Source organism: Aaosphaeria arxii (assembly GCF_010015735.1).
Source record: "Aaosphaeria arxii CBS 175.79 unplaced genomic scaffold BU24scaffold_7, whole genome shotgun sequence".
Lineage (NCBI taxonomy): Eukaryota > Fungi > Ascomycota > Dothideomycetes > Pleosporales > Aaosphaeria > Aaosphaeria arxii.
This window is the reverse complement of record NW_022983480.1, coordinates 44,986-65,842: the sequence shown is the minus strand read 5'-3', so window position 1 is coordinate 65,842 and position 20,857 is coordinate 44,986. Positions and strand designations below refer to the sequence as shown.

The window sequence follows — 20,857 nt, the reverse complement described above, 5'->3', positions numbered from 1 at the left end:
GTGCGAGGTTGTGAAGCTTTTGAGAACTGAGTCTACGTGGAGAGATGCGCGGCGTAAGGTTGGGGAATTCGAGGATGTTGAGGCACTAGAATCGCTGATTGATTCAATTGGTGTTAAATCGGCTCGCCGTGGTATGCAGTGGTGATTGTAATGGAGTGATTGAAAGCTGTGTTGTCTTGGATTGTACATACACAGAGTCAATCTTCGAAAAGTTTTAGCGGGGCGGTCGACGGCGGGAAATCTTGGCGGGCCTGCTACTGTTTAGGGCTGATTTGTTCTGCCCCACGCCGATTCGCTGATTGGCGTCACTTAATTACTCGGAAAGTACGTAGATTGGATTTGGGACGGTTCTTTTTCTTTTGGCGGAACAGAGTGGCGGATCAATTTGTATTCTGACAACAACAACAATTGCGACCGACTACACCCTCGAAAAACCTCTCAAGCAGACAGACTTACTCATACAAATACACGCACTGTCACATCTCCAGCATCACCACCGCCCACCATGCCCCGCTCCGCAACCCTCAACCGCGATACCAACGAGACCAAGATTCAAATCTCCCTCAATATCGACGGCGGCGAGCTTCTGCCCTTCGAGCAATCAGACTTTTGGGACAAGATCGATGCTGCCAACAATGCCGCATCCACCAATGGCGAGGTGAAAGACCACGCCGCGCAAGCTTCCAAGTCGCAAACCATCAACGTCGACACCGGCATCGGCTTCCTCGACCACATGCTGCATGCACTTGCAAAACACGGAGGTTGGAGCTTGAGGATCAGGTGTAAAGGCGATTTGCACAGTACGTCCCCAAACCCTCCCTTTCAACATCCTTTGGAACGGCCCTCCGTCCCATTGAACAATCACTGACATCCCTCCCAGTCGACGACCACCACACCGCCGAAGACACCTGCCTCGCACTCGGCACCGCCTTCAAGAACTCCCTCGCCAACTCCACAGGCCTCACCCGCTTCGGCTACGCCTACGCACCCCTCGACGAGGCCCTCTCCCGCGCCGTCATCGACCTCTCCAACCGCCCCTACTTCGCCTCTAACATGGACACTTGCTTCCGCCGCGAGAAGGTCGGCGACCTCAGCACCGAGATGATCGGCCACTGCCTCGCAAGCTTCGCGCAGAACGCCGCCGTCACGCTGCACGTCGACGTCTTGAAGGGCGAGAACGACCACCACAGGGCGGAGAGCGCGTTCAAGGCCCTGGCGATCGCGATCAGGCAGGCTACTACTGTTGTGCAGAAGTGGGAGGGCGAGGTCAGGAGTACTAAGGGTGTTTTGTATTGAACGAGTGACGAATGTTGGTAGATTCGATATTGAATGTCAAGGGTTAAGAAATACTATTGTTGTCGACTACGTTCGTAGTGGCAATGCAATGGATGACGGTGTTCTGTTTAGACGGTACTATATCAATCATAGAAAAAATGATCTTATTCAAAACGATATGGAAGGAATGAATGGTTACATTGTCCGATGAGTTCCGTGACTCACGTATAAGATCATCAGGGAAGCATGGGAAAGTTCAGGCGGATAACGGAATTGGTATTGTCAGGCTTATTTATATACAGAATCTTTCTTTTCTATTCCTTTCCTCTGGGGTCGGAACTCCCTGTTGGTTGGATATTTCCATCCTTCTAATTCCGTCCCTCCAAGAACCCATTGATGAAGTTCTTGGGTAGATGGGCGTTCGGCTCCTCCTCCGCTCGGAAATACTTCAATACGTGCGAGATTTGCTTCCAGAAATTCAATGTTTCCTAGTTTCCATCGTCGTTAGCAGAGTTCTACAACTCTCTTGGTTGAGAGGTTGTCGCCAGCCAATCACAACGCAGTAAATCGCGCTGACCAGGTGTATCGTGTAGCTCCATGTTCAAATGGCCGACAACAACCTTTGGAAGGGGAAGATGAGGGTAGGATATGTCGTACCTGGAACTCCTGGTGCGAATTGAACAATAACACGTCCACCGTTTTTAATTGATTCACATAGCGATGCCGCTCGAATTCCTGTCGGACTTTCGTCCGCAACGTGCTCACGGGGAGGTTAAGTGTGTACATCTGCTGGATCTCCGGGGCCTGTTGAATGGCTCGAGTTAGTGGCTGCTCGTCCGAGAATGTCTGTTTCTACTGCGAAGGTTCGATAGTGTTGGAAGCCCCCAGTGTCATTCAAACACCCCACAAGAACCCGTATCCAGTCCAATGCCTCCTCTTCTAACATGAACCCTTCGCAAAAAGATATCCTCGGAGTCTAGAGATAATGAATTGAACATACAGCACGGAGCCAGTCCCGGTAAGAGTGGATAACTCGACGTTTCGCATCGCTCCAGTTGACAGCTACATCTCGATTAGCAGGCGTTCCGGTCCTCGAAAACTCGTCCATGACTCACAGGATCGCGTCCTCTGGGCGAGGTAGGTGGGATTGATGACCATGGCTGCGGTGTAGGGAGCTTCGAACGCAGATTCAAATGAGGGCCTTTGGTCAAGCTTTCGCGAACTTGACGAATTGACGATGAGGCTCGGGTGGTGGGTTGCGGTTTAGCGCGATCCGGGTTGGGCTTGGCGGGGAGGGCGGCGTTAAAAGTTGCCGATGATGTAGGAGTGAGTACCAACCAACGAAGAGAAGACTATGAGAAAGTCGCCGCCAACAACTCTCATTCACTGAAAACAACAACCACAACACTGTTACTAAGAACCACGTCGCCACCGTGAAGTTCTTAACCTCGTCTCCCACATACGCTTCTGCGTCTCCACGATCATCGTCCTAGCCACAAGCCAAACAAAACCAACATGCCCCCAGTAAGAACCGTACGCGGTGGCCGCAAGCCTCCACCAGATGGCTTCGACGACATCGAAGATACACTGCTGGAGTTCGCAAACAAGATGAAGGATGCTGAGAACGCCTCTCATGAGGGCAAGAAGAAATACGAAATGACATGGCCCATCTTCCAAATCACCCACCAGCGCTCACGATACATCTACGATCTCTACTACGAGAAGGAGGCCATCGACAAGAAGTTGTACGACTGGTTGCTCAAAAACGGATACGCGGATCCCATGTTGATCGCAAAGTGGAAGAAGCAGGGTTACGAGAAGGTAAGTTCGCCATACACACTTGCGCACGCGATTTCAATAGCAGACACTTTTATCTGACACGCTCCTAGTTGTGTTGCTTAAGATGCATTCAGACTAAAGAGACAAACTTCCGCTCGACATGCATCTGTCGCGTACCCAAAGAGCAGCTGAAAGAGGATCAGGAGATACAATGTGTTAGCTGTGGATGCCGTGGTTGCTCCTCTGGCGATTGAAGCACGTCGAGATCGGTGCTTATCAGAAAGAGACCCAAGAATTGTCCGGCCTCTCCAGAGCTTCCATACCGGGCATTATAATACAACTAGCAGTCTTCGCCCGCCTGGGCATACTATCGCCCAAGGGTCTGTGGCTGCTCGACTGCTGTGCTAGCGTTTCGATACCGCGAAGCAGCCACAGGTGCTGCTAGTAACCTGCAAAGGACGGATGAGTGTGGTTCATGTTATAGCTGGTGTGTCTTTATGGCCTTTTATCTCTTCTTTCAAACTCGAGTGTTAACAAGTCCACAGAACATACTAGAGGAGCTCGACTAGTTAAAGAAAGGAATTATAACCGTAAATGGCAACCCTATCTATCGCATTATCCCAACTCTCCTAACCATGACGCGTCGTCTGATTTTGCTCCACGTGAAACCCTGTCTTTTTTTGTCACTATGTACCTTGACACCTATCAGCAGCTGTGTCTTCTCGTTCACTTCTTTGGCACCACGGCCATTGGTTGTTAGGTCCCTGTTTCAGATCCAAGATCGTCTGGTCCCTGTCTAGTACTCATAGCGAACCTTCCGGAAGGTGCACATACACGTGGGTCTATGTTCAGTGTCCGGCGCAGGTCGATTATCGGAGAATTCCAGTACGAGGATTCCATTCGACGATAGAGCCATGTGTTGTTACAGATGGCAGTCTAACACTCCGCCACGGCGTTCGTTGGATCGCTGACGGAACATGGGAAGGGACACGGGACTGGGCGTTCAGTCCGTGCACGTCCCCTCCTCTGCTCCGCGTACCTGACCCAACATGTGTATTCTCGGACTTCATCGACATCTCTCATACACGAACAGATGCTGAGAAGGTAACTCAGCTACCGAATGCCGTCAAGTGGTATCACCTGGCTGACGCTGCGGCGGGATATTCCCTATTTGCAACTGGACCACAACAATTGCAATTGCTCAATCATGAACTTCACACTGGCTTCGAATGCGCCTACTCATGCAATATCTCATACATCGTCACAATAACAATGTTGAAAATGGGTACGCCCGGTTTAGCGACTCCAACTGATGTAGAGCAGCAGCTACTGTAATTCTCAGCCTCGTAAATCAAATCCAACAGCCTTCAGATACAAGCTGTTACACAGCAAAATGGACAACCGCCAGAATCCGATCCACACTAACGTTCCCATGCTAAGATCTTGAGACCGGTTGTCCGTTCTGCTTCGTGCCGTGGCGAAGGAGTTGCCCTGCCATTCACCTTACACTACTCCTCCATCCTCTGTTACTCCTACAGCATCTGTCAATTCCTAATTTTGCTTCTCACCACGACTGCACAAACGTACCTCCAACGTCCCTTTCTCCCCATGCGCTGCTCAACACTTTCACATTAACATGCATTTCCAATTTGTACAGCATATGATCGTTCTCCAAAGAAGATGAGTCCATTGATCGCGAAATCGGCATATCAGCATCCGCATCATCGCCGACAAGAACCTTCAGCGCAGGCAACAGCTACCGGATCCCCAACACCCGTCGCCACAGGCACCAGACCACGCATCAACCTAGGACCTCTGAGCACCGCATTCATACCTCCACCGAGTTGTACCCGACCAGCTCTGCAGTCACCACAATTTGGCATCGCGCGAGTGGGTCAATCATGCGCAGATGATGGGCCTGTCGACAACATATCGTGTTGGCCTTCAGTAACAGCAGCGGCGTTGCAACCTGGTGTTGAGACTTTTGGAGGCTTGGGCTTCTATTCACCAGGGACGATATGTCCAACAGGATATGTTTCTGCGTGTGGATTTGCTCGTCCGAGCAGCGGAGAAAGCACAAGTGCTACCATCACCCCAGGACCCATGGCCAATGGCGAATTTCAGTTTCCTCTAGTCCTTGGAGAGACCGCAGTCGGCTGCTGTCCTACGGGATACACATGTGCTACCGACCCATCACAAGGATTTCAAACGTGCCGCCAGGTTGCCAGTTTGACAAACTTGGAAGTTAAAGTGTGTAGCAGTGGGGTAGAGAGACAGGTTCCTGGATTCGCTGTTCCTTTTGCCGTGGGCTCGAAAACGATAGATAGTCTGGAGATATTTGCACCACTCGTTCAGATCAACTGGAAATCTTCAGACTTACAATCCGCTACAAATCGCCTGGGTCCTACAACCTCAACAAATTCTTCCGACGCATCGAGCGTTCCTCAGGAATCACATTTCTCGCCTCCAACTGGTCTTTCCAAAGCTAGTATCACGGGCATAGCGGTAGCCAGCATTCTCATAGGTCTTCTTCTACTTTGTATCCCTGCGTATCTCTGGTATCGAAGGCGACAGTCAGACACCTCCTCAGCTCGCTCTACACCAACCATCAGTCGTCCTTTCAATGCGACGAACGATATGCCGCCTACTGCAGATATATCAGCTCACCCCGGAACAATAAACTCTGCAACCACTCTAATCGCGGACCGCGCTCCGAGTTTCACAGAGACCAAGTTCGACGCCATACCCTCGACGGCGCGTTCATACGAATCCAACATATCACCAACCAATACTTCACTCACTGCGGCATTCCCACTCCCGCCAACCTCGACAAATACCTCACCAGACATGGAGTACCGTCCATACTCCGACCGTCAAATGCCACCAAACATGCTACCGGAGGGTGGTATGGCACCTGACATCTATCCCCGAGCTGAACGAGAACAACTGCAAGACGAATACCCGACACAATATGCAACACAATATGTCGAGCATGCAGACATGGACATGCAAGCCGGCCGTTTCGGCGCCTCTCTCGGTGTCGAAGATGTTTTTGAATCACCAGTCGATCACACGATAGCCGGCTTGCAGGGACAAGGCAATGGCTCCCATAGACTTCCCTCTATCAAAGTCCCTAGCCCACGATATCAAGCCAACGAAGGCTCGCCCTGGCCCTCGCCCCTAAGAATCAGCGAAGTGCTCGATGAGTGGTATGCCGCCAGCGAAGCCGAAAGGGACGCAGACCTAGGAAGTCAACCTAGATTACCCTACGCGAACGCGGACGCAGATCTGGGAAGTCAAGTTAGATTTCCTTACGGAAACGCGGATGCAGATCTCGGAAGTCAGATTAGACTGCCTTACGCGAATGAGGACGCACAAAGTGTGGATGTAATCATGGGAGACGGCATAGAAACAAATGACTGGGAGGCTGTAAGGATTGCAGCGAAGAAAGCGTATCGATAGAGACCAGACACACGTTAGCTGGGCTGTGTGTGATCCGGTCCAGCGATTGAGCATTTCTGATTTCTTAGTGTGAGTACAACGAAATTACAGTAGAGAGTCTCTCGATGAGACGCATGACGGCAGTCGGAGTCGATCGCAATTTTTTCTTCAAGTTTCCACTTCATCTCTTGTTGTAGATACAAGATACTCACTTGATTTGGCGCATTCTGTACTGAGGGATTTTGAGTCCCCGCATCGGAGGACGGAGTCTGGGCTTTGGAAACAACACACTGTACACTACATATACCCTTCGGCGATGGTAGGACTCCTTGAATGATGGTTCGACATGTCCCACGGCGGATAGTTTCCTTTTTAGTACCCATTGTACCGTCTTGTACGGTACGTAAGCATTTAGCCATCGAGCGCAATTCAATTCAATATCTTCCACAATGTACATGTAAAAGCAATGGATGTGTGAATGAGAAGCTTTCATCTATGTCTATGTTTTATGTATGGGGTATCCTGGTTCTCTGGTAATGGTTGCTAACTCCGCGTTACTTCGAACGCCCATTTTCACCACCTGTCCAGCTCAATCAACAATCGGATGCTCTACTTCCTCGTGCCGATGTTGAGTCCGGGAACACCTTTCAATCCCATCTTTCCAACAACCTTCCTTTCGATCATCGGCGGCTCGGGACAACCCATGGCAAATGCGTATTCGTTGGCGATCTGTACCAGACCCTTTGCATCCAGGCGCAATTTCTTCATATACGTCTTGTTGTAACCCAAGAAGGCCTGATAAGCTTTCGCCTTAGCCTCCTCGTCGATTTGCGCGAAGGCTGCGTCAAGCTTGCCCTGATACTGTGTGGTGTTGAGTGCGGTAGGATACGGCTTGATTGGCAGGGAAGGGTTCGTCTTGATGAAGAAAGCCTCGTTATCGAATAAGATGGTAACTGCACGCCCGTCGCGACCGGCTCGCGCGGTTCGGCCCACCCGATGAATGTACTGTTCTTGGGAGGAGGGAAGATCGACTTGGATGACGAGGCCGACGTTGGGGAAATCCATTCCTCTGCCGACTACATCCGATGCGAATAGAATCCCGCTCGCGGCCTCTTTGAACTCGTTCGATGTGCGCGTGCGGTAGCCTTGGCTCATGCGGCTATGGAGTTCATAGAGCTTGAATTGAGGCAGCGCGGCTTTGAATAGATCATACAGCAGACCCACTCCATTAGCTGTGGTACCGAAAACGATGACTTTGAAGTCGGAGGGAGACTGGTTATACTCGGCTTCCAAAAGTGCATAGAGCGCCGTGAATGTTTCCTTAGCGGTAGGCACAAGAATGGAGTACTGCGGAACCCGATCGACTGTTGGCGCTTCGTTGGGATCGACTGTGGAGAGGTATGTATAGCCTGGGAAGAGCACACATTTAACCACGTCATTGACCTTCTCAGGCAGCGTTGCAGAGAAGCACATGCCCTGCCATCCTGCCATTTGTTTCGGTGGAAGATGCTTAAGGATCTTATATATGGCCGGAGCGAAGCCTTGATCAAGCATGCGGTCGGCTTCATCGAGAACGACAGTCTTGAGCTCATCAAAACGCTCGCGAACCTCTTCTTCGCCAAGAATGTCGTCTAATCTACCTGGCGTTGCAACGAGCACAGTGGGATCTCCTCTCAAAAACTTCGAAAGGGCGCTGGCTCTCGATGTTCCCCCGAAGGCGGTATGGCACTCTATCCTCTTGTTCATGCATGCGGTAATACCCTCGCACTCTTTCGCTATCTGGAGGGCTAGCTCTCGGGTAGGGCATATAGCAAGGATACCGACTTTCCCCCTCCTGGGTTGGTTCCCGTTCAGTAGGTTTTGGATGGCTGGGAGTAGGAAGGCGGCCGTTTTGCCCGTGCCGGTCTTTGCCTGCACGAGACAGTCGGACGATAGCGAAGGAAGCTCCGTGAGTACCTTTTGTTGAACAGGGGACATATATCTAGTGAGAAGTATTAGCAAAGCTTAAGGGGTATATGATGCTCGTAACATCTTGAGCAGTCAAATCCTATCCACTTCTTCCAGGGTTCACTTGTGTGTAGTCTGACAGGCACGCAGAACAGGGAAAGCAGTTTCGAGGAATATAGATGTCCCCAATCAAATTTCGCATGGAAAGATTGGCTTACTCAAATCCCATTCTATTCAAGCCATTCAGCAATGACTGATCCAATGTCCTGCCCAAGCTTGAGAACGGCCGAGCTTCACCACCGCTAGCAGAATTTCCATAAAGTCCTTTTACATCGATAACTTCCGGCTGGGACACCGCATCGTTGTTGTCATTCGATAGCTTGGGTTGCTGGGCAGGGGTCGTGGAATTTGCGTCGTTCGCGGGCTTCTTTGTCCTGTAAGGATGCCGTCTCCGACCTGACTGGCCCTGTTTATTCTTGGGAGGCGGAGGCATGCTCATAAGACCTATGGGCTGAGGGTTATAAGTGGAAGCTGATGAGTGTGAGTGAATGAACAGCGTGGGCAAATGAGTAGCAAGCAGAGAAGGACGATGAAGGCAGCTTGTGATAAAGGTAGCAGAATAATGTTTCAGTGAGCTAGACTGGAGAATGCTATGTCGAAACAAAATATTCATTGGCTCTAGTGTACACTAATGTGGCACTCTAACGTACCCAAGTTTGTCAAAGAGATAATGGAAGGAAAAGAACTCGGCTCTGCGCTCTGGTATTGCGATTTGTTGTTCTGACGAGTTTGACGATGGATTCTGCAAAAGGCGCGACCAAAACATTCACAAGCCAATAGCGGGAAAATTTAATTGCGCTCCGATATCGATAAGCCGAACAGAGTTGATCTCCTCCCTTTCCATCAACCACGAGTCAAGAGCACCAATGCCTACCTACCATGTAGGTAGCCAACCATAACCAAGCTAGAGACTCGTAGGTAGTAAAATTTCCATGGACCAAGTCAAGTTGTATCTACCAACTCAGAAAATTTCCCATCATTGCTGTAATACACCACCTGTCATGTTGCTGCCGGATTCGCTGAAGGGTCACAGCCTATCAACTAGCCGCTTTCCAAACACCTACCTACCCCCACCATGTGAAGTGCTGTCTTGATCTGACCTCTGCCCAGGACATCTCCCATCACTCTAGCAAACACCAAGGCAGACCGATCATCACCACTCAACGAGCGAGATTTGGCTGCGGCTGTGACAGTGTTTTATGCATTATTGAAGATGCCACCAAAGAAGCCTTCCAATAAGAGAAGCTGGCAGGCCATCGCCAGTGAAGCCCAAGCTCATCGTGACTCGACCATTGCTGAGCTTTCTCCATCTGTACCGGGCCTCCCAGAAAAACTTCCAAAAGATGTGACTTCATTGCCAAAAAGATTACTGGACGAGACCACAATCTCCATAACCGACTTGCCTCCTGACAGGCTACTGGACTCCCTTGCATCGGGACACCTCTCTGCTGTAACTGTGACCAAGGCTTATCTTCAGCGCGCAGCCGTGTCACAGGGATTGGTGAACTGCCTTACGGAACTGCTTCCTAGATTGGCCTTGCAACGAGCAGGAGAGCTCGACGTCTATCTCAAGGAACATGGCAAGCCGATCGGGCCGCTACATGGCCTCCCTATCAGCGTGAAGGAGCATATTGGTTTCAAAGGCTTGAGATGCTCCACAGGATACATTGGTCTCTGGGACAATATCGCTAAGGAGGATGCCCATATTTTGCAGCTGTTGAACGCTGCTGGCGCGGTGTTTCATTGCCGAACGACAATCCCACAGACCATGATGCACTTAGAAACAGATTCGAACCTTTATGGAGTCACGGTCAATCCGTACAATGTTAATCTCACTTCAGGCGGCTCGTCAGGAGGCGAAGGTGCACTCGTTGCACTTCACGGGTCATGTCTTGGCATAGGCAGCGATGTGGGCGGTAGTATTCGCAGTCCCGCTGCCAACTGTGGGATATATGGGTTTAAGCCCACAGCTTTCCGAATCCCCACGGACGGATGGGGATATATGATGGCAGGCGCTGATACCGTGGAGTCTGTTCTAGGACCCTTGTCTACTACGGTGTCTGGTCTGCACCTTTTCATGAAGACCATCATCGATGCAGAACCCTGGCGAACAGAGCCTGCGTTGATACCGCTACCGTGGAGGGAAATTATTCTCACAGAAAAGCTCAAGATTGGAGTTTTGTGGCATGACGATGTGGTCAAACCTCACCCACCAATCACTCGTGCACTGCGTCAGGTGGCAGACCGGCTCCGAGGGATTAACGTCGAAGTGGTCGACTTCCCAGCTCGGTTACACGATGAGGCATGGGCCATATTGGCGTCTCTGTACTATACTGACGGAGGTGAGTATGATACTGAAACCATCGATTCTGCCGGTGAACCCTGGCGACCGCTCTCTACTTGGATGCTTAAGGAGAATCCATGTGTTCAGAAGCTTACAGTTGGCGAACTAACCTATTGGCTCGAGGAGCGTGAGGCTTATCGCAAGGAATACGCCATCCATTGGAACAACCTTGATGTCGATGCCATTCTCTGTCCAGTTGGGCCTGGAGTAGCACCAAAGCATAACACCGCCAAATATTGGTGGTATACCAGCCAATGGAATCTTCTTGATTATCCAGGCGCTGTATTTCCGGTGACCAAGGTAAACAAGGAGATCGATAAACCTGAAGGGAGAGGGAAGTTCCTCAGTGACCTTGACGAGGCTAATTCAAAGCTGTATGATCCTCAGGAATTCCATGGGTTGCCAATTAGCTTGCAGCTGGTTGGAAGACGGTTCGAGGATGAAAAGGTTCTAAAGATTCTCGAGTACATCACTCATAGAATCAGTTTACCGTGTTGAAAGTCTGCTGGGTTCCGTGAAAGTAGTTCTCATCGTAGGAGGACTGTCTCATCACGGTCTCCCGATTGGGAGAAGCTCCTTGGCATACTTTCCACTCCTACCCATTGCAGAGTCAACGGCTACCTAGACATCCCTTCACCATGTCCCGTATCTGCCATTATATTACAAGTATAATTCGCCATAACCTCTCAGCCATTGACCTCTGATGTGTGGACAACGCAGTTGCCAGCTTACGGTGTAGGGATTAGAGCAGGGTATATACCAAGCTAGCCGTGCAATCAACAGAAGGGAACCGCGATGAAGCCACGGAATTCGGGAAGAAGAGCAAGCAGCCTAGTAGCAGAGACTCGGTTGGTTGACTTGATGTGCCATACACTCAAATGCGCATCTGAACTGTAAAATCGTCACCATTATCGACTGCTTACCATGCAACTATGCCCAAGGTTCCTGTGGTGGGGCCCAACAGCCAGCCCAGGCTGATTACCACGTCCCACCCATCGCCAATCGTCTGCGCCGTCTGCGCCTCGACATGGGATACAGGAACCGGGTATACGTGTCGCGTGGTCCTTCAGAACGACGCGAATTATCTCGATTTTGGTCTCCCAGGTGCCCATGATACATATACCAGGAGTCGCCAATCAGCATCGCCAAATGGTCGTCCCGCACTCCAACATGCCTGTACCAACTCCGCGTTAGCCCACGAGGGGACACCGTACCTCATTCTAATCTTTCCATGTTCAGCCTAGTTGATAGGTATCTCTTTTAGATCTCTTACCACTTCGGGACGCCGTAAGTTTCGGGGTAGCACTCTTTCGAGCTGAGTGCATGCTGAAGCAGTTACCCGCGTCGCCGGGGTTTGCATGGCCATCTGTACGGTGTTGTATTTGTGTAGACCGTAGCCCACTTCCCCGCCGAGTTCATCTTTACTCTATTGTTGCTTCGTATACCCTAAGACCAATTTCAGCGTTCGATTAAGGCATCACTTGGACTGGCTAGACAGTTGTGTACGTAGTTCTGCTTCCTATCCAACAAAGATCGTAGGTCATTGTGCTCCATAAGCTCTTGTAGTTCATGCTACACATTGCATGCGTCTGTTCGATATCTTCTCGAGAGAGGATATTATTCAGATTTTCACGCATCCCTCATATGGCTTGTGTGAAACTAATTCCTTTGCACGTTCCTATTTGCTGACCAGGGCGAGACCCAGTTACTGGCCGAAGACCCGTTATCCATCTCTCGACAATGCCCATTTTCCATACACATGCAGATCGAACTCACTCCACCTAGTACCCCCAACATGGTCCATGATCAGGAGGGTCAGTCTATTCTAGATGTCATCGACCGTTATGCAGACACCAACGACCATACTTCACCATGGAATGGATTGAAGTTTCGACATCGTGTGGGTTCGGATAGGCTTGCCGATCAACTGAGACTGCAATTTCCTGAAGGCCAGAACCTGAGGCAGCGGAAGCACATGGCAGCGATTAAGTATCTCCAAAAAGAATTGGAAGATATGCGGGTCGAAGACCAGAAGCTATCTCATCTCGAGTCAAACGAGAGTGGTTTTGCGACAACTCCGATCAGTCAGTCCCGTAGCTATCGCGAGGTTTCTTCCGAGTTTAGTCCAAATTCGCATGACTCTCCAGTAGTCTCAGCGATCGGATCACCACGGGTCGAAGAGCAGAACAGGCAAAAGAATGCAGCTACTGGAAATACGACAGTGCCGTCTCCAACTGCAAGCCAACAACCCGCGAGCATAATCCTCTTCAATCAATATGACGGTAAACCGGTTAAGATGAAAACAAAGAGAAGAATGACCCCCAAAGAGCGCAAAGAATACAAATTGACAAGAAAGCTGGGAGCCTGTGATAAGTGTAAAAGGAACAAGGCAAAAGTAGTCAACGATTATCGTTTCTCTTTCATCCTTTAGAGCATGGTCTCACATCTTACAGTGTACTCACCTCACGGACATGGCCAAGCACATCAATCTGGACAATGAGACCTGCGAAGGGACCAGAAAGTATGTCAATATCTCACGCCATTGCACTGGATCAATGACTTAAACGAAGCAGACGATCTTCTCCCGCATTCCGGAACCAAGATGAAGCCCGAAAGAGGCCAAAGGATGACCTGCAAGTTGTGGGTGTCAATGGGCAGACTCATACTACGCGGGATTCTTCATTAGGAATCAAGCACAGCGGTGTAGAGAATCAACCTAGTCAAGGTCACACACCTACCATTGCGTCAGTCGAGACGGGATGGATTCGGGAAATGAATGACTCCCAATCAATGTACGTATCTGGAATCTCTCCACAATGGAACCTTGGCATGTACGAAAATAGTACGCAATCTGTCTTCCAAGGCCCTATTCATGGTTCTCCACCGGAAGTTCCATTGGATTATCCTGTTTCCATGCATAACCCTGATCCAGGACTCATGACAGGAACGTTCAGCCCTTGGATAGATGACTCCGTTCCTCCGTACCACAATGGACCCCCTTTGGCCCAGTTCAGTCCAGCCCAAGGCAAGAGATCTCTTAACTCCTCTTTTCGGACCACTTAGGCCCACGTACCAAAAAACACCCTTGAGCGCGCCCCTTCATGAGTTCAGGCTATTTAATCCATTGCCTGGGCTGGACCTTTCCTTTCGGTGTACACACCTATTATTATTCAACCGCAGAACTCAAACGGAGCCTAAAGCCATAAGGAGGGATTTAATACTAATTGATGCTGCCATGAGTCTTACCTTTCATGGCACTTGCTTGTAATGCTAGACCTAGTAGCTTTCAGATTGACCTTCCAGAATCCGAAACAGAAACACGAAGATGCGCCGCTCCTTCGTGGGGACTTCAAGGTGAAATCAGATCCCATTGGCTCGCCATTGCTTTGTTAGAGCTAATCTTCATCGAGTAGTACCATCTATACGGAGCATGGAGCACGATAGCTCAAGTGCTGTCTGCAAAAGTGCTGAGAGTAATCTATTCAAAGGATCGACAAGGACTGCCTATGGATGGCCCAATCTTAATGGGCAAGTTCTGATGATATACCCTCCTGGATCTTCTTCCTGTACATTTTGGACCTGTCAATGCCCGTTGTTAAACTGGACAGCCGCATGACTACTGGGGACCATGCAATGCGCTGCTCTAGGCGAGGGAACATTGAGGCTGACCTAGGCGCTGGGCCCATTCCAAGTTGCAACAAATACCGGAAATCCCATGCATACATCGACACCAGATATATCATCCTCGCTGGTCCTCGGAACATACTTCAGGAGCCAATGTTAACTAGGAATGGCGAACAACTTGGGACTTGTGGCAGGGGAGCCTAACCCTAGTGGTCTCGGAACACCTTTCATTATTTGTCACGGAACCATTTCACCCGGATTATGCCTTCACCAGGAGACCACATGAAAGGATGGACTTGAACTTCGTTTGTTCCGCAGCCTGGAGCTCACTAGCCAAATGTTTGCTAAGGCCTTTACTCCTAAACTCTGGGAACACCTTCTGGTTCAACGAACAACATTCCCGAGCATGAGGCTTAGTGTAACGCGCAGCTTGTAGCCGCAAGGAATTGGCGACTCTCCTTAGGAGGGATGGTTTTCCATAAAGGATGCCTAACAGGCAGTATTTAACAAGCAAAGGTCGCCGTATGTTGCCGCCCATTGGGTGATAGGAGCTTCGACCTGCCGCCAGGATATGCCGAGATGTGGGAGTTTCGCCGTGCCATTGCTTGAGTCCGAAAAGTTCTTGAAGGGAAGGATGGGTGCCCATTCTTTCTTCTTTTCTTCCATTTTCATTCCTAGATCTCCTTTTTATCACCACATACCACATGCTCGGGATTCAATCCAATCTTCCGCCGTTACGTTTCAGACAGGACAGACTCTTGCGAGCGCCATAATGTACTTAACCAGCCCGACTCGCCATTCGGCTTGTACAGAATCAATTTGTTTCGGTCATCGAAAATCCCACTCTTTGCCTAGTCTTCAGCAGGTCTAACCCCGAAAGGAATCCGTATTGATAATTTGATAAGGACGCAGCTCTGCCCTACCTCTACAGATTCCACGCATTCAACAGACTATTGGTGGCCATTCAAACGTCCAACTCCTTACTGGATGAGCCATGGACACAATGTTTGTTCAGTCGCTGATTCAATATTCTTAACAGTGCCCGATCAGCTGATTCGATATCTGGACATCTCCACTATTCACGATCGACAACTCCTACGCCGGCACTTGCACCTGAAGCTCAAAAGCACACCACCAATACGTCCACTTCTCCTGCAACTGTCAAGAAAGAATATTCCTTAGAGATTCAGCGCTAGCGATCTTCTCATACCAAAACGGACAGATGCGCACCCTCTATTCATAAGTTCATACTGCATTTACATCAACGTTTTTCCCCTTTCTCATTACGCAAAATTTGGAAGGAATTATACAGGCATACAGTAACGACCATTCATGATCTTATTTTCTATTGCGCTATACGTTATTTTTGTTGTTTTCCTGGTTCTCTTTTTCTTTCAGTGGCAGATAGGCCAGATTGATTGGCAGGCACCTCTCGTTTTAATGGGTTGTTAGTTGTAAGTGTCGACTAGGAAACCAAACATTGCGATATTTTTGGGCAAAAATGCGAGTCTTGATCATTCTGTGTTATGGTTCCCATGTGTGTGCGATTATATTCGCATTTGCTGTGAAATTTGGTCAAATATACATATGTAATGTTTGAGCGTTCATATCTGCAAGACTATTGTCATACAACATGGGTTACTTTCCACAATTCCGGATGTATATAAGATATTCACTGCAACAATGACAATAAACAACAAGCAATTCGTATTAATATTGAATTGGTCTACAGCAATTTCAGATTGTAATAGCGAACTTGCAACAATTCTTAATCCGTGGACGTGTTACAAGAGTCAGAAAATGCCGCTAGTCCACTCCAGGAAAGCGCGCGCGGCTGCGATAGCGGCGAGCTTTACTTTATCGTCTCCACCGAAATTCCTACGACCTCCGCACTTGTTGACTTGACCTCTACTAACATTTGCGAGGCGGAGCGGATATCCCTCAATTGAATGAGTCAAGCCTCTACCGGAGTCACCATATCTTGTAAGTATGAAGGCCATGACTATATAATATCCTTTACCTCCCAAATCGTGGCCACACACGAACAACTACGCCACGTTCATTCTCCCAGTACTACTGCGTCATTGCAGCTCTTTAGCGCTCCAAAATAGTGCGATATACCGCAGAACGAGGCATATCTGAGGCATACCAGCAAGATCCATCCATTGTAAGGATTTTACTAATTATCATGCAGCACAATGACACTTGCACGAGCCAATCCCTCCGTTCTGTCACGCATCTCTCCCTCCACACGTTTCGCTCGCACCCGACCCCAGATCCGCACTTACGCTGCGCCAGGCGAAGGAGCGATCCCCGCAGCGAAGAGGAAATATGTTCCGACAACCGGAACTTATCCCCTCGGATTTAGGGCTGGAAGCGCACATGTCGGCGTGAAACCAAGCAATACACGATTCGACGACCTTGCATTGATCGCTTCCGACCAGCCATGCTCTGCTGCCGCTGTGTTTACTACAAATAAGTTTCAGGCTGCACCTGTCACTGTGTCGCGGGAGATACTGAAGAAGAGGAAGGGCGATGGAGTCCGGGCAGTTGTTGTTAACTCAGGCTGTGCCAACGCAGTTACCGGCAAGGGTGGCATTGAAGATGCGATCACAATGGGACTGCAAACGGACAAATGCTTTGAGGAAGAGAGTAATGGCGAGGACGATGGACAGGGTAGTAGGACTATCGTCATGAGCACCGGCGTCATTGGACAACGGTATGCACTCCATTATTTCATCGAGTCCATCTTACTGATCGTTTCAGCCTCCCCATCGATAAGATTACTAGCAAAGTCCCAACCGCATATTACAACCTTGGCGGCACCCATGACCACTGGTTATCTGCGGCGAGGGCGATCTGTACTACTGACACTTTCCCTAAGCTTTTGTCTCGCACCTTCACACTGCCTTCATCACAAGAGGAATACCATATTGTTGGCACGACTAAGGGTGCGGGAATGATCCACCCAAACATGGCTACACTCTTGGGCATAATTTGTACCGATGCACCTATTGCACCAGCGCCGCTCCAGACCCTCCTGACATCTGCAATAACGAAGTCGTTTAATAGTATTTCGATTGACGGCGACACCTCCACGAATGACACTGTGGCCATACTTGCCAATGGCGCCGCTGGCGGCTCCACAATCGACTCCGCTCAACATCCAGACTTCAACCACCTTCAAAAGACACTCACAGACTTTGCCATCGACCTCGCCAAATTGGTCGTCCGTGATGGCGAGGGCGCTACCAAGTTCGTCACAATTCGGGTCACAAATGCTGCCTCATATGACGACGCCAAGCGCGTGGCATCGACCATCGCCCGCTCTCCCCTCGTCAAGACCGCCCTGTATGGCAAAGATGCAAACTGGGGTCGTATTCTCTGTGCCACTGGCTACGCGGAGGGAGTATCATCCGTAGTGCCAACCGAAACCTCCGTCTCGTTCGTTCCCACTGATGGAAGTGAGGAGCTGAAATTGCTTGTCAAGGGCGAGCCCGAGCAGGTTGATGAGACGAGGGCGGGTAAAATTCTTGAGGCAGAGGATCTGGAAATATTGGTTCGGCTGAGCGAGAACGAGAGTGGAGAAGAGGCAGTCTATTGGACTTGTGATTTTAGTCACGAATATGTCACTATCAATGGCGACTACCGCACATAGAATATCGAAACTTTATCGACGTCGATAAATATTCGAATAGCAATGCGTCAGACAAAAGCGAATGAGCAAGCGCTCGACAATCCACATGTGCTGTGTGTGTTCGCGGCCTAGATGACCTATACGCAGCGATGCAAGTGCGATATTCAAGTATTAATTGACTTAAACATGTAATATGCGAATCCTTGTTGTAATTTTGCACCATTCGAGTGTTCCTTCACAAGCCGTCCTGATGAACAAAATAGTCTTCAACGGGAACGGCCATATTTCCATGCGGTTGCAAGTTGAGCGGACTGAATCAATTAACCCACCATCCGCGAGAACCCCTGATTTGGTTGCTAAGTGTAATTGAGGTTTGTCAAAATCAGCCCTCGTAGACCTAGCCGACGAGGCATAGAGAAATGGCGTATCTGCACCCATTGTTTATGAGGTAGATAGACAGGTCCCTAGTTACGTGGTCAAGCAATGCGCTGTGTAGCCTTGTTGTATTGTGTCAGGAAGCATCGATACAGAGTATTAGCACGTCAGGCTGGCCATCTGCTAGTGTTTTATGTCCACAACACTGCCTTTGCAAGGGTTGTTAAATGCTGTCAAGATTATTTACTAGCTATAGTACACTCTTAAATAGACACTCTAGGTACAGAACATACAACAAAGTTAGCAGGTGGCCAGCCTGACGTGCCAACTCTCTGTATAACAACATGCCGATCTTACCGGAATAGGTATGGCAAGAACCCATCACCCCTGTATTAGCTCCAGCTACTCGTACATCACCAAAAACACCATCCGCCGCTCTTCCACCCCGCAATCGATAACTTCCTCATAGCATCCGCCATGCTTTCCGGTATATTGATTTTCAATCAGAAAGGGGAGAATCTCATCTTCCGCGCTTTCCGTAATGACTGCCGCCCGCGGCTCGCCGACGTTTTCCGCATTCAAGTCATCTCCAACGCTCAAGTTCGCTCTCCTATTCTCACCCTAGGATCTACGACTTTCAGCCATGTAAAACACGAGAACATATATTTGGTGGCCGTAACGAAGAGCAACGCAAATGCGGCATTGGTGTTTGAGTTCCTATATCGGCTGGTGGGACTGGGAAAGGCATACTTTGGGAAATTCGATGAGGAAGCCGTCAAGAATAACTTTGTGCTTGTATATGAACTTTTGGATGGTGCGTAGATGCACCTAATAGGGCATTGAAGCTTGCGCTGATACAATGAGTCAGAGATACTGGATTTCGGATACCCGCAGAACACTGAAACCGACACCCTGAAGATGTATATTACTACGGAAGGAGTGAAATCAGAACGGGCAATGGTACGGACGCTGTCTAGGAGCATCACTAGACCAGGCATCGAGCTAACAAGGCGTAGGAGGACTCTTCCAAAATCACCATGCAGGCGACAGGTGCTCTTTCCTGGCGGCGCGCCGATATCAAATACCGAAAGAATGAGGCTTTCGTCGACGTTATTGAGGATGTGAATCTTTTGATGTCTGCCACCGGGACTGTCCTTAGAGCCGATGTGAATGGTCAGATCGTCATGCGAGCTTATCTCTCTGGCACCCCCGAGTGCAAATTCGGCCTCAACGATCGGTTGACGCTTGGAGAGGACAATCTTCAACAACCCAGCGGGAACAGGGCCGGCGCAAAAGCAACACGAGCAGCAGCAGGAAGTGTGACATTAGAAGACTGCCAATTTCACCAGTGTGTAAAGCTCGGGAAATTCGACACTGATAGGATCATCTCTTTCATCCCGCCCGACGGAGAATTCGAATTGATGAGATACCGTGCCACAGAGAACGTCAATTTGCCGTTCAAGGTACACGCAATTGTCAACGAGATAGGGAAGACAAAGGTCGAGTACAGCATCGCCATTCGTGCAAATTACGGCTCAAAACTCTTCGCTACCAACGTGGTCGTTCGAATCCCCACACCTCTAAACACCGCACGTATCACTGAGCGTACGAGCCAAGGCAAGGCAAAGTATGAACCAGAGCACAACAACATCGTGTGGAAGATTCCCCGTTTCACCGGACAGAGTGAGTTTGTCCTCAGCGCTGAGGCTAGTCTGACCAGTATGACAAACCAAAAGGCATGGAGTAGACCGCCGCTGAGCCTAAACTTTTCCCTTCTTATGTTCACAAGTTCCGGTTTGCTCGTCCGTTATTTAAAGGTTTTCGAGAAGAGCAACTACAGTAGCGTAAAATGGGTACGATACATGACAAGAGCAGGCAATTATGAGATTAGGTACGTCCAACTAGTTTTGATTCGGACCTTAATGCTAACATCTGGTTCAGATTTTGAAGTGGATTGTGCGCAATGATAGTCAACATCATGGCAGAGCATTGCAGGCCTTTTGAAATTGCATTTGCGGGCGTTCATTGGGCGAGTTGAGATATCCAATCTTGCGATTTGTAGCTCATGTTCGGTCACCTTCCTTTGAATACATTAACGTATAGCCAGCCTACTAAAGCTGGCATGCAGGCGTTTATACCAAGAAGCGCGCTTCTCTCACACTTATAATACATGTAGTGATGGACACGTACTTGACCATGATCTTGGATGATTCTACTCATGCTCGTATTTACTATGTGGCTTGAGATCTTGTCACACATCAACCCGAGAGGCTTGATCCTCGTACATTCGTATTTCTCTAAAGTCGAATTGGATGATACATATGTTGCTGACCCAGGTATTCTCCCAGCATAAGTGACCGACCTGTGAAAGTGCG

The 20,857-nt window shown here is 49.4% G+C and overlaps 9 protein-coding genes across 9 annotated transcripts; 7 read left to right on the top strand and 2 right to left on the bottom strand.

Annotated features, from left to right (window-relative positions):
- Positions 1-303: 303 nt before the first annotated feature.
- Positions 304-1,693, top strand: BU24DRAFT_373941 (imidazoleglycerol-phosphate dehydratase-like protein). Its single transcript, XM_033524544.1, has 2 exons — positions 304-800; positions 881-1,693. Exons 1-2 carry the CDS (start codon positions 506-508, stop codon positions 1,294-1,296), a joined length of 711 nt encoding a protein of 236 aa, XP_033380771.1. The 5' UTR covers positions 304-505; the 3' UTR covers positions 1,297-1,693.
- BU24DRAFT_395320 (NADH dehydrogenase, alpha subcomplex, subunit 6) lies at positions 1,469-2,459 on the bottom strand. Its single transcript, XM_033525250.1, has 4 exons — positions 2,391-2,459; positions 2,276-2,337; positions 1,933-2,079; positions 1,469-1,763 (listed from the first exon to the last, which is right to left on the bottom strand). The coding sequence occupies exons 1-4, from the start codon at positions 2,431-2,433 to the stop codon at positions 1,644-1,646; spliced, it is 372 nt and encodes a 123-aa protein (XP_033380770.1). The 5' UTR covers positions 2,434-2,459; the 3' UTR covers positions 1,469-1,643.
- A 224-nt stretch (positions 2,460-2,683) lies between these two features.
- On the top strand, positions 2,684-3,597 carry BU24DRAFT_425094 (cell cycle control protein cwf14). Its single transcript, XM_033528658.1, has 2 exons — positions 2,684-3,096; positions 3,165-3,597. Exons 1-2 carry the CDS (start codon positions 2,791-2,793, stop codon positions 3,306-3,308), a joined length of 450 nt encoding a protein of 149 aa, XP_033380769.1. The 5' UTR covers positions 2,684-2,790; the 3' UTR covers positions 3,309-3,597.
- A 1,129-nt stretch (positions 3,598-4,726) lies between these two features.
- Positions 4,727-6,916, top strand: BU24DRAFT_425093 (uncharacterized protein). The gene has a single exon (XM_033528657.1). It carries the CDS (start codon positions 4,735-4,737, stop codon positions 6,514-6,516), a length of 1,782 nt encoding a protein of 593 aa, XP_033380768.1. The 5' UTR covers positions 4,727-4,734; the 3' UTR covers positions 6,517-6,916.
- A 59-nt stretch (positions 6,917-6,975) lies between these two features.
- Positions 6,976-9,227, bottom strand: BU24DRAFT_425092 (DEAD-domain-containing protein). Its single transcript, XM_033528656.1, has 3 exons — positions 9,153-9,227; positions 8,661-8,973; positions 6,976-8,476 (listed from the first exon to the last, which is right to left on the bottom strand). The coding sequence occupies exons 2-3, from the start codon at positions 8,933-8,935 to the stop codon at positions 7,105-7,107; spliced, it is 1,647 nt and encodes a 548-aa protein (XP_033380767.1). The 5' UTR covers positions 8,936-8,973; positions 9,153-9,227; the 3' UTR covers positions 6,976-7,104.
- A 128-nt stretch (positions 9,228-9,355) lies between these two features.
- On the top strand, positions 9,356-11,561 carry BU24DRAFT_252249 (amidase). Its single transcript, XM_033522392.1, has one exon. The coding sequence runs from the start codon at positions 9,716-9,718 to the stop codon at positions 11,342-11,344; it is 1,629 nt and encodes a 542-aa protein (XP_033380766.1). The 5' UTR covers positions 9,356-9,715; the 3' UTR covers positions 11,345-11,561.
- Positions 11,562-13,124: 1,563 nt separating this feature from the next.
- On the top strand, positions 13,125-16,087 carry BU24DRAFT_425088 (uncharacterized protein). Its single transcript, XM_033528655.1, has 4 exons — positions 13,125-13,241; positions 13,300-13,367; positions 13,420-13,638; positions 15,510-16,087. Exons 1-4 carry the CDS (start codon positions 13,161-13,163, stop codon positions 15,664-15,666), a joined length of 525 nt encoding a protein of 174 aa, XP_033380765.1. The 5' UTR covers positions 13,125-13,160; the 3' UTR covers positions 15,667-16,087.
- A 482-nt stretch (positions 16,088-16,569) lies between these two features.
- On the top strand, positions 16,570-18,208 carry BU24DRAFT_252234 (Arginine biosynthesis bifunctional protein ArgJ beta chain). The gene is made up of 2 exons (XM_033522391.1): positions 16,570-17,189; positions 17,237-18,208. The coding sequence occupies exons 1-2, from the start codon at positions 16,669-16,671 to the stop codon at positions 18,126-18,128; spliced, it is 1,413 nt and encodes a 470-aa protein (XP_033380764.1). The 5' UTR covers positions 16,570-16,668; the 3' UTR covers positions 18,129-18,208.
- A 679-nt stretch (positions 18,209-18,887) lies between these two features.
- Positions 18,888-20,493, top strand: BU24DRAFT_252215 (clathrin adaptor, mu subunit). Its single transcript, XM_033522390.1, has 4 exons — positions 18,888-19,296; positions 19,351-19,442; positions 19,499-20,373; positions 20,424-20,493. The coding sequence occupies exons 1-4, from the start codon at positions 18,960-18,962 to the stop codon at positions 20,428-20,430; spliced, it is 1,311 nt and encodes a 436-aa protein (XP_033380763.1). The 5' UTR covers positions 18,888-18,959; the 3' UTR covers positions 20,431-20,493.
- Positions 20,494-20,857: the final 364 nt, after the last annotated feature.

What these genes read in the sequence shown, in the direction of transcription:
- BU24DRAFT_373941 (XM_033524544.1), top strand. Translation starts at nt 506, where the DNA reads ATGCCCCGCTCCGCAACCCTCAACCGCGATACCAACGAGACCAAGATT. An exon ending in GTGTAAAGGCGATTTGCACA is followed by an intron (nt 801 to 880) that starts GTACGTCCCCAA and finishes CATCCCTCCCAG; the next exon opens with TCGACGACCACCACACCGCC.
- BU24DRAFT_395320 (XM_033525250.1), bottom strand. Translation starts at nt 2,433, where the DNA reads ATGGTCATCAATCCCACCTACCTCGCCCAGAGGACGCGATCCT. An exon ending in CGCCCAGAGGACGCGATCCT is followed by an intron (nt 2,338 to 2,390) that starts GTGAGTCATGGA and finishes ATCGAGATGTAG; the next exon opens with CTGTCAACTGGAGCGATGCG. An exon ending in ACCGGGACTGGCTCCGTGCT is followed by an intron (nt 2,080 to 2,275) that starts GTATGTTCAATT and finishes GCCATTCAACAG; the next exon opens with GCCCCGGAGATCCAGCAGAT.
- BU24DRAFT_425094 (XM_033528658.1), top strand. Translation starts at nt 2,791, where the DNA reads ATGCCCCCAGTAAGAACCGTACGCGGTGGCCGCAAGCCTCCACCAGAT. An exon ending in AGAAGCAGGGTTACGAGAAG is followed by an intron (nt 3,097 to 3,164) that starts GTAAGTTCGCCA and finishes ACACGCTCCTAG; the next exon opens with TTGTGTTGCTTAAGATGCAT.
- BU24DRAFT_425093 (XM_033528657.1), top strand. Translation starts at nt 4,735, where the DNA reads ATGAGTCCATTGATCGCGAAATCGGCATATCAGCATCCGCATCATCGC.
- BU24DRAFT_425092 (XM_033528656.1), bottom strand. Translation starts at nt 8,935, where the DNA reads ATGCCTCCGCCTCCCAAGAATAAACAGGGCCAGTCAGGTCGGAGACGG. An exon ending in TTGAATAGAATGGGATTTGA is followed by an intron (nt 8,477 to 8,660) that starts GTAAGCCAATCT and finishes ACTTCTCACTAG; the next exon opens with ATATATGTCCCCTGTTCAAC.
- BU24DRAFT_252249 (XM_033522392.1), top strand. Translation starts at nt 9,716, where the DNA reads ATGCCACCAAAGAAGCCTTCCAATAAGAGAAGCTGGCAGGCCATCGCC.
- BU24DRAFT_425088 (XM_033528655.1), top strand. Translation starts at nt 13,161, where the DNA reads ATGACCCCCAAAGAGCGCAAAGAATACAAATTGACAAGAAAGCTGGGA. An exon ending in GTAAAAGGAACAAGGCAAAA is followed by an intron (nt 13,242 to 13,299) that starts GTAGTCAACGAT and finishes CACATCTTACAG; the next exon opens with TGTACTCACCTCACGGACAT. An exon ending in ACCTGCGAAGGGACCAGAAA is followed by an intron (nt 13,368 to 13,419) that starts GTATGTCAATAT and finishes TAAACGAAGCAG; the next exon opens with ACGATCTTCTCCCGCATTCC.
- BU24DRAFT_252234 (XM_033522391.1), top strand. Translation starts at nt 16,669, where the DNA reads ATGACACTTGCACGAGCCAATCCCTCCGTTCTGTCACGCATCTCTCCC. An exon ending in ACCGGCGTCATTGGACAACG is followed by an intron (nt 17,190 to 17,236) that starts GTATGCACTCCA and finishes TGATCGTTTCAG; the next exon opens with CCTCCCCATCGATAAGATTA.
- BU24DRAFT_252215 (XM_033522390.1), top strand. Translation starts at nt 18,960, where the DNA reads ATGCTTTCCGGTATATTGATTTTCAATCAGAAAGGGGAGAATCTCATC. An exon ending in TGTATATGAACTTTTGGATG is followed by an intron (nt 19,297 to 19,350) that starts GTGCGTAGATGC and finishes ACAATGAGTCAG; the next exon opens with AGATACTGGATTTCGGATAC. An exon ending in TGAAATCAGAACGGGCAATG is followed by an intron (nt 19,443 to 19,498) that starts GTACGGACGCTG and finishes AACAAGGCGTAG; the next exon opens with GAGGACTCTTCCAAAATCAC.